This window comes from Haliotis asinina, chromosome 4, assembly GCF_037392515.1.
Source record: "Haliotis asinina isolate JCU_RB_2024 chromosome 4, JCU_Hal_asi_v2, whole genome shotgun sequence".
NCBI classification, from domain to species: Eukaryota; Metazoa; Mollusca; class Gastropoda; order Lepetellida; family Haliotidae; genus Haliotis; species Haliotis asinina.
This window is the reverse complement of record NC_090283.1, coordinates 77,524,402-77,534,821: the sequence shown is the minus strand read 5'-3', so window position 1 is coordinate 77,534,821 and position 10,420 is coordinate 77,524,402. Positions and strand designations below refer to the sequence as shown.

Genomic DNA, 10,420 nt, shown 5'->3' with positions numbered 1-10,420 from the left:
ATTTCGGGTTTCCCATAATATTCAAGCTTCCTATAATACTGAAACTGACATCTCTAAATACACAGTTTCCTGTAACCAAAAGTGAGGACATGTGGAACAGAACACTTAGTTCCTGTGTCTGTCTCTGAGACAGCTTTCGTTATTTGGGTCAGAGCTCTTCGTCCCACGAGACCGGAACATCTGGCCTGGGAAACATGGTCCTGTCAGCTTCGCTCGTCCACCAGAGGAAGCTTCTTCGGGTAATACTGGATATTTAGATTTACACGGTTGCTGTTTCTGATATAGGCTTCGTTGAATGGTGTATTCTCGTCTCAGGAAGTCGAGATTCTGGACACAAGGCCGGGTCTATTGTGTCGAATTAACGCATCGTCATAGCATGGTTCTTATAGGTCAATCCGGAGATTTCGGTAAATTACGACTATTCCATTCGGAACTCTGCCGTCCGTTCGTTTTCGAGTTTATGACTCTTGAAGGTTTTCTGTAAAAGTACAATGAACTGTGTTCTGTTGATTAGTGTGTAGAAATATGATTACGTTTGGAGCTGTAATTCAGTGTGAATGGATAGTATATCGCGCTTACATGCCGATACAAGTACGCCCTTGGACATATTACGGTTAGTATTTTGGTATGATAAAGACAATCATATGAGATGATAACTTTTGATGATGCTACTGATTACTGACAAGGACACTGTGATAGTGACAATGGCATAACGGTATCAGCATGATGAGGTGTGTGTGGGTAGAGACGGAGGGGTGCATGTTAGTAGTTACAGTATACCCTGATGATATCTTGATGATTATGAAATAACATCAATAACCAACAGAAGTGTTTGACCAGTTCTGCAGTCTGCATTTCGCACGCTTTCAGTTTCGATCTTACTATAGTGTGTCATTCCATGGTGAGAATCACAGTCTCATTTTTTTCAAAATTACTACATGTAAATTGTGGCCACATCTCGTTTATCCAGAATCGGAGACGGATAACTCTCGGAAATAGATGCCAATGGAGTCATTGTATGCCTACGCGCGTGCGCCATGCGTGGTTTAACCTTGGAAAAGCAATGCCAAATGGAAATAGATATTGTAAAACGCAAGAGACCAGTCTATACAGGGACTGATTGTGTGGATCTCCAATACCATCGTCACGTCTTGCGGATCGTTAACCCTGGATCAAACCCAAGACTGAAAGTAATGAATACCAATGCCATTTAGAAAATGAGTTGGTTCGAATCCCGGATGGGAAATTATAACATGTGTTACATTTGAACTTTTTGCAAATGTCATTGTGTATTCATAGCTTTTTGCTGTGGGTGCAGTTTACACTTCAGAGAGTTTCGGTTATTTTGACGTGCCATCACCAAGTCATGAATTGTTTTACTCCCTGATCTTAACAGGTCGAGTTGTAGAGTGAGTTCAGTTCATTATAACGTTATAACATCATGGTATGGAAGGTGAATGTGGAGAATTGTCTTAGGTCTCATATAGTAATCACTTCAATAACCCCTCGAATATCCTGATATAGCCATAAACGACTGCAGTATATATCACATTCGGTACACCACCTTCTCAGTAAGATACAGATTCTAGTACTTTGGGGGATGATTCCATCTGGGATTTGAACCATACGTTGAGAGTTTCAAAAACTGAAATTGGTGGCTATGTGGGTTAGGTCGCTGACTTAAGTGCTGGTGACTGAATGCCTGGCTTTGAGAGTGTGTATTGGACTCCCATTGGGGAGTCAACTCCAAAACTACTAGAATCTTTACTTTACTGAGAAAGACGGACGACTGCGTCAAACTTTCTCCTCCAGCCTCGTGGGCGAAAGGCGTACTTTCTTAATTCAATATTATTTAGTTACTGTAGCATTTGGACGGATATTTCGAACAGCTACAGCCTCACACCGACCTGTGACGTCGTGCATTCGGTTCATGTCTGATAATTGTGCATGAAATGATTAAGGTGATATCAGATTAATCCAACTGCATTATTGATTTGGTCGGAGATCATTTTCCGTTTAGATATGACTAAGAGTCGATCAGATGATACCAGCACAGAACGGGTTTTGATGAATTAATCTGATCTCTTCCCAATAATGATATGCCCAATAATCAGAAGCATGCATTCTGAGCAAGCCTTCACGACCTTTGTCACTGGGGACGTGGACCCACTATCACAGGCCCCATTGCAGTTCATCTGTTGGTATCTGTCATTGATTAGGGCTTAGACCCGATTGCGTTGGAATGGTGTTGAACTCTACTGGAGCCTCAATAAACCAATGTACATTTAGAGTGATGTGTGGATCAATTACAGTGCTTCCTGTGGCAGAAAAAATAACGAGAGGGATTTATAGGTGTCATCCCATATTTCCATCTACATAAACAAGAAACTAATTAGGGAATTTGTAATCGTATCACCGTACAATGACTTAACAATGACAGTTTTAGCCAACATGTTGATATTAGAATAAAACATATATGTTGTCCTTAAGAGCAGATGCTCGAAGTGCCAAAGGTCGTTGGTCGAATGACTCACTGAGTTTATTTATACGTCCCGGCTGGACACCAGAACTGGACTTCTTGTACTGTGCTGGGAAACGAACAAGTGCCATCTTCGGCGTGAAGACGTTGGTTCGTCTTCGGCATTCAAAGGAATGTATATATATACCCTTCTCCCTGTAGATGCAAAATTGAAACATGTAGGTTATGGAAATGTGTTATATCTGTTACATATGTACTTCTGTACGCTCGATATTCTCATTACTTGTGTATGTACATTCAGATTCTACTCTGTTGTTCTGAGAACACACTCGAAGTTACATGGTAAGACTCGCGTTTTGACATTTACGTATTTGGCCCCGGAGGTCGTCATATGCTGACAACAAAGTTTCACGAGCAGAATATTTGACTGGATCATGAATGTCATGAGCCACCTCTAGCCTTCTACATGTATAATTCATCCACAGATTGCCTAATATCACTCGATAATTGTCTCCACACTACAGCTCTGTACCAATAATGGCAGGTCTGTAAAGGTACCAAAGGGGCAAACGGTTAAGTAGATTAATAATCTTCTCGCTATTATGTTCAGCCCAGGAACGACCTTTGGGAATCCTTAAAATCGAATAACCGTTCGCTGAAGTTTAAATAATTTCCTCCTGGAAGCTTCTTTTTGTGAGTACTGCCAGGGGCGGATGGACAAGCAAGGCCATCTTATTCACAACCGCTCTCTTGTACCTCATCTGTTTGGCTTAAATATCAGAAGATCTCATATTTCAGGAAATTGCATTTTGAATAAAAAAGATGTTAGTTCCAAGGTGACAGATATAACATTGCCGGATTGGTAGTTTCTAATGACTGGTTGTAGCAGCTTTTCTTCAATTGCCATTTCACAAATCGTTATGAAAAACGGCGACCACTTACATTATTCCAATCTTTTTCCAACCTCAGGCTGTTATTCAATTGTGACCTTTTATCATATGATTTTGTAAAGAACACTTCTGCATAAAATTATTGCAGAAGGCTTTTCAATTCGAAAAAAAGTACGATTCATTTGTAAAGTCTTTATCTGGAGTTTCTAGGGTAACCAATACTGACTGGACATATTGTCTTGAAAGACTGAAACAGAGTCAGAATTTCCCATTAAAATGCCCTGAGACTATAACAGTTCGAGTCCTGCGTATATTTGATTCTATTTGAGTTAAGGACACCAGAAGCTTTTTATCTTTAATTGGAAATTTTCCCCTGTATTGCTATTGCTTTCACGTTTATGTGTTCAATTCCCTCTCGAAATATCTGCAGATATACTGTGAGGGATTTCCTTCCATTCGCAATTACATCGTTGAGCATAGATCCTAACATATTCGTCGAAAGTCCGCGAACAACCCCATGGGGTTATTCTCCGTGCTGGATAATAGACGTCTTATCACTCATGTTCAAATATAGTGTTTGATACTGCTTAGAGAGAGACAAACGACCATAGATCTCCTTAAGGAACAATTCCATCCAGTTTCTGTTATCAGTGCTGCCAACATCACTGGATCACACAGAGCTCAAAACTTCCATTTTCACCTAGGCCGCTCGAGTAGGCTGTCTAACCCTTTAAGAAATGAGACCGACCGTTCTGCTTGCGAGTAACCGGCAACTGCACGGGATCGACGATCGATCGAGTAGGCCACTTTGTTACAATCAATGTATATTAGGTTTTGGTGCGTTGGACGTTGCCCTCTTTTGTTAGCTGCTTTGAAATTTTTATAATCTCATTGTCCTATCAGATTCTGGTCGGCAATTGAATGTTGTTTCAGGCCGTTTAACATCTAATGGTCACATGATGCCCTGTCAATAGATCCTTCAGGTATTGACCGCCATTCCTCTCAAAGACTTCACCGTTATCATTGTCAACCAGAAACAAACGTTAAGAATAAAGTTGTTGTTTCTGTTAGAAGAACAAAATGTCCTTCCAGTCGATTTTGAGTGTTTGCTTAACGACGTTGATCCTTATGGATTGAAACTGACGGGTTTTGTGCAAGGTAGCATGTTTAACAGCGGTTTGTCAAGGCCTGTTTCTGAAGAACCCGAATGGTGTTGTACGACTTTTCAATTATCCTTAACTAAATTACGTCTAGAACGTAATGGTCACGTAACAGATGGACTTGACCTAGCGAATCGGATGTCAGACAACTGTCTTTCCTTCCTCTTAATGTCCCCACAGAAGAGTCTGTTTATTCCTTTCTGTAAACGCATTATATCGATTTGTTATAGTCTACTGTTTCCTTTGATTAGGCTCAGAGAGTAAGGTTACACAATGTAACTTGGTTGATGTGAATACAAAGGAACATTGATTCTCTGAACTGTCGGTCGAAGATAGTGTTACGTGTTAAAAAAGGCTACACGCAGTGTCAGGCCTCTCACCAAAAAAATGTCTCAAATTTGGATGTGACCTTTTGCAGGTATTCTGTAAATCACTTTCAGAATCCCTGTTAATAAGGATGTTAAAATCAGTGTCAGTACATATCATGTAAACAAAAGTATACATATCATGATAAGTCTGCGTTTGCCCCCATCAGCCAAGACTTTAAGACACATTAAACCTCTTCGTCTTTGGACACGTGAAAAGGTCCTCTTTCCTGGCTGTACTCCCACATCAAGCTCACTCATTCACTCACTCACTCAGCTGTTAGTCATCTTATTCAATGTACATACAAGTCAGAGTTTTATAGTGACTGTTAAGTGGAGATAAAGTGAAGTTAAAGGCAACAATTCAAGAACCCGGTGTCTCGTCAAAGGTGTCTACCTCAAAAGCGGCATTGTTGCTCAATGAGGTAACACCACATAACTGACATCAGTCCGGACAACAGTAGGCCGCAACTTATGTTCTATAATTGCTCTACCTTTCGGTGGGCGACACGATTAGGATAATATGTGGTAAATAATAACAATTCCACATACATAAGAATGCCTACTGAAAGCATAGTCGATTGTAACATTTTCACTACACCGTTATCCCGTGTTTACCTATGTCACTTGCTATCAGACAGTGATGTTCCAAAGGATTTGAAGAGAACTACACATATAAAACCTGAGAAAACAAGGGTACAAGTTGAAATAGTAATTATCGGGCGTCTTCTGGTCTCGGGGTCCCAGCTGACGGGGACTCCATATACCAGGAGTCAGAAATACAGAGGCTAAACCAGTGACTGTTGACGTCATGTGTACACAACTGACTGCCTGACAGCATTCTTGTGTTTTTTTAACAGGAAGTGACTTTCGTCAGGGCTATTGGTTAGTGCGGCATCACGGTGAGGTAAAATGTAGTTTTTCCCAGCGTTGACCTTGAAAGTAATATGTTAAACATATATATGTCTGTTTCAGAATGCATACATTTATTATGACATTGTTGCTTTGTATATTGTTTGTGTTAAAACATTATGATTTTTGTGGATTTTTTATTCCCCTAAACCAATAATAACAACTTACCCCCAGCCCAACATACACACACGCACACCCACATATTACCGCTCCCATAACCATATCAAATGGACCGTTTGATATTAACGAATCCTACCACCACGTTAAACGCAACTCAACTTGTGCCCTTTGGATTTTCTCTTTACATACCGAACATCCTGCTGGTTACTATAATACCAACACTGCTGAGTAGGTCTACTTGTAATTAGGGGAGCTCTTTCCAACATAAGAGCCCTTCTAAGAATTAGTTACCTTCGATTTCTCACGATGGAACCACCGCCAGCCGATGTCGCCCTATCCTTTCCAAGGCTGTATCCCTGCTTATTGGTTCGCCGTACAATATTGGGCTCGTGTCTGGACATTATGTTAATTGTACCGCCAGTCACTATAAATGTTTACAAGTTTGTCGTTTTATTGCAGGGTGTGAGACGACGCTTTAAAGCCTGGTCGATGTGAAGCACTGGCTCACTGCAACGAGCGCACCCCTCTGATCAATGTAATTATCCACGGGCCAAGAGCACACGTGTGGTTGTCGCTGTGTGATTCTCCTATGTGAAAGGTGTGTCGATAGTTAGGACAACTTCTGTTATGACTAAGGAGTAAGGTAACTACCTGGACTACTCTGGTCATTCTGTGAAAAGGACTCAAAAACTGCTGAGTTTCGAAATACTTGATACTGGTGTCAAATGTTGAAGAGATCTACTCTCGGACAACAATATTTACAAGAAGGAAGAACGATCACCTCAAAAACCTCTTGACAGTTAACGACATTCTGTTGAAGACATGTTGGTTTTACCCTTACCGTAAATCTCCTAGGAAAAAGTATACACCGAATCGGATGTTTGTGAATCAATAACTCCGCTAATTCATTTGAAGGAGGGAACATCTTTTGTGATAAATGGACATTCCCTGTAAGTAACCTTGAATCATCGATCATATTTGCTAAATGGCGAGATTAGATGTTTGTCTGAAGAGGATGTAAACATCTTGCATCGTGTTGTGTTCACATGTACTGAATGGGAGCGTTGTAGACAACGATGCAATCAATAGGACGACACGCCTGCCAACGTGAACCTGTGAAAGCGAAATCAATACTATTTGTTTGATGTTACCTACAAGGAACGGAATGAGTCAAGGATACCTAATGCTCAGTAAAAGGTTTTCAGGCCTTTATACGTAGCTGTCGAGAGTGTCACAACGGTATTCACGACTGTCGTCCGTTTATCCTGTGTCATCATCACCAAGAACAGGACCATTAAGTAAGATTCGTTTTACATTCTTCTGGCCTTAACTTCATCGATAGTTTGCCTTTTGCAACTAATCCTATTTAATAGGAAATATTTGAAGCTTATTTAGATTTTGAATGCATAAGAAAAGCAAGATTTATGGATGTCATATTCTTGATTGTGAATAACATGACGTTTCAGATTTTTTGAAGGAGCAGACATACACTCCGAAACGTCGTGTTATTCATAAAAAACTTACTGTTCCCTTTGATGGTATGTTTAGTATGTGTAGTTTGGGTTACATCTTCGTTATGAGGGTGACAGAAACATCTTCTGGAAGCAGCATCATTGCTAAAGCCATTCAGTGATTGGGCTGTGACGGTCTCAGCCTTCGCTGCAATGTTAAATGACAAAGCTTAACCAGAACTGTCTTTGTCATTTGATACGGCGCTACAGAATGGTGTTGTTTCCATGCTAATATGGTATGAGCTCTGATTAGCATGTCAGCCGTGGTTTATGTATCACTTAATATCAAACGAACAAAATGTGTATTGTGTGCCATGTGCAAGAATAACTCAAACACAGAATTTGTAATATTTCTCATTTATGACAGAGAAACACTGAAAACTAATAATCGCATTACCAATATTTGTCGAAACCATTTGTATTGTGGAGGTCATTTTGTTCAATGGAGCATATTTTATGAACTGCTAAATGATGCATTATTTGATGGAAACATCACATTGTTCATGCTGTGCCGTGTGACTTGCAGCTATGTTTGAGAAATGTGTCTTGTGCATTGAGTAAACAGGGATCGATTGAGGCCGATCGAAAGTAGCTTCTGCTATTTAACTTCACCTGCATATTGTATTCACCTGCAATTTATCCGATTGCGTTATCGCAAGAATAACATTTTCCTTTATATCATTTTAATTATTGTACTTGACCCGAGAAGGTCCATGGTAGAACAGGCCTTCAGCAACCTATGCTCGCAATAAACGTCTCGCTATGCCCGTCGTAAGAGGGGACTAACGGGATTGGGTGGCTCGCTGACTTGGTTGACACATGTCATCGTTTCTCAATTGCATAGATCGATGCCCATACTGTTGATCACTGGATTGTCTGGTTCAGACTCGATTATTTACAGACCTCCGCCATATAGCTGGAATATTGCTGAGTGCGGCGTAAAACTAAACTGCTCACTCACTATTTATTGAAAGTTTTTAAACAGTTGTATGAAATATATATTCATTGACAACATTTTTATCTGTTTAGAGTACTTGCCGTTCAACTTTTAACGATGGAAACGTCAACATTTTTCTGCGTCGACTGCCCAACTGACGACATCTCTACGGACTACCTCAACGTCACCGACAATATGTCCTACTACGACTTCCCCAACAGTGATAACATGCTTCAGACAGTCGCCAGCATGTTTATTAAGTACGTCACTCCAACGGACGTATTTGTTGGCCTAGTAGCCAACATTGTGTCCATCTTGGTGTTCGCCGGCAAGGATCTTCGGAAGTTGTCCTCAAGTGTGTACGTGTTGTCTGTGCTGTCGGCCGACATCGGATTGTTGTTGACAATGTCGTTCCAGTGGTTGGAAACGCTCGGCTACAAATTCACCCACAAACCAGTGATATGCCAGTTGTATGTGTACTTCCAATATGTGTTTAGCTTCCTGTCCGTGTGGTATATGGTGTGTATTACAGTAGAGAACTACATCACTATATGTCATCCGATGAGGATCAGGACTCTTTGCACTCTAACCCGAGCACGTGGAGTTGCCATATCATTACTTATAGCCGCGCTGGTGATCTACATGTTTTACATATTCTCGACCCACGTGGCCACAACTGCTTATTCCAACATCCCGATGTGTCAACCAAAACCGAGTTGGGGAACGTTCATGAAAATCTTCACCCTTGTAGATACTGTTCTAACGCTGTTGCTGCCGTTCCTGGCTATGGTGTTTATGTTAGTGGCTATTGTCTGTGCCATCGTTACATCCCTGAGGAAGAGGAGGAAGAGGACAACGAGGGAGAATCAGCGAACGTCGTCAAGCTGCCCTCAGGTTCGTGTGGCCAAGATGCTCTTTGCTCTTTCCTTCACCTACCTGCTGCTCAACATTCCCGTCCATAGTGTCAGGTTGTACGCGCTCACGGTGGATATTCTAGGTTGTACGCCAAATAGTTCCATGCTACTAAGTTTTATCCAGTTGATTTTTGAGCAGGTATCTTTCATCAATTTCTATGTGAAGTTTTTCTTATTTTTCGCCTTCAGTGCTAATTTTCGGAAAGGTGTTTTTGGAGGTGGATGTAGACGATGTCGGGTGTATGCTCCGGTGTCCCAGACAACGGAGGGCACTAAGGTATGAGACATCTGCACTTGGGACAGCAATTTGCAGATTTTGGAGAACAGGAAAACAGTGGCGCTCGTGTCAAACCTAAGGGCTCAAGAGCAAAACATCGTGAGACCTCGTGAGATTGTGCAACGCAAGTAAGAGAGTGACCGCTGCTGGTTGAAAATTTCTTGGAACAACACCTTCGTATTGTGTCAGTTTGCAACAATTTGTAAGTGAAGGACGTGAGTTGCGAGATTCAAGCCAATGTCCTATCATGTTTGATCCTTTAGCCACGTGGGCTTGAACTAGACATCACGGGTACTAAATATCGTCAAAGATTAATTAAAGGATGTACGCACATGTACATACGTGTCACCAAGGTTCTATACCTACATTACTACACGTGGCGTTGAGACAAGCAGGTATTCTCTTTCGCTATAACAAGAGTCATGTTTGGATGTGCCATGTGAGATTTGATTGATTTGAACGAAGAGTTGTGCAAGTCTTTATGGTACATGCATGGTTTTGACATAATTCTACTCACTGCGGTTAGTGTGCGATACAGATGTGCCCAGTCTCCTAGACAAGGTTAGTGCCTGACCAGGACACGGGAGGTATCTGGCCATCCAGCCCAAACGCGTCAGGGGCGTGTCCAGGAAATGACCCGTGGGTGGGTGGGTCGTGTCGCCAGATGAATTAGGGGCGAGACTAAGACATGCTAAAGAGTGACCAATATCCCGGGTGGTCAACTGCGTGATAAAGGTAAAGAGAAAGTGTAGCCATGATGACCTGCAGGTGCGTCAAAGGTATGTCAAGTGTCATAGCAGATTGTGACCAACGTGTACAGGCGAACAGTAAATAAATGGTTATGATCTGGTGATA

The 10,420-nt window shown here is 41.4% G+C and overlaps 1 protein-coding gene across 1 annotated transcript; it reads left to right on the top strand.

The window, feature by feature from the left end:
• Nucleotides 1-7,153: 7,153 nt before the first annotated feature.
• On the top strand, nucleotides 7,154-9,600 carry LOC137282748 (lysophosphatidic acid receptor 6-like). The gene is made up of 2 exons (XM_067814535.1): nucleotides 7,154-7,224; nucleotides 8,467-9,600. The coding sequence occupies exon 2, from the start codon at nucleotides 8,492-8,494 to the stop codon at nucleotides 9,569-9,571; it is 1,080 nt and encodes a 359-aa protein (XP_067670636.1). The 5' UTR covers nucleotides 7,154-7,224; nucleotides 8,467-8,491; the 3' UTR covers nucleotides 9,572-9,600.
• The last annotated feature ends 820 nt before the right edge of the window (nucleotides 9,601-10,420 follow it).

Bases quoted from the DNA above. Each gene is read 5' to 3' on its own strand.
- LOC137282748 (XM_067814535.1), top strand. From the start codon at position 8,492: ATGGAAACGTCAACATTTTTCTGCGTCGACTGCCCAACTGACGACATC.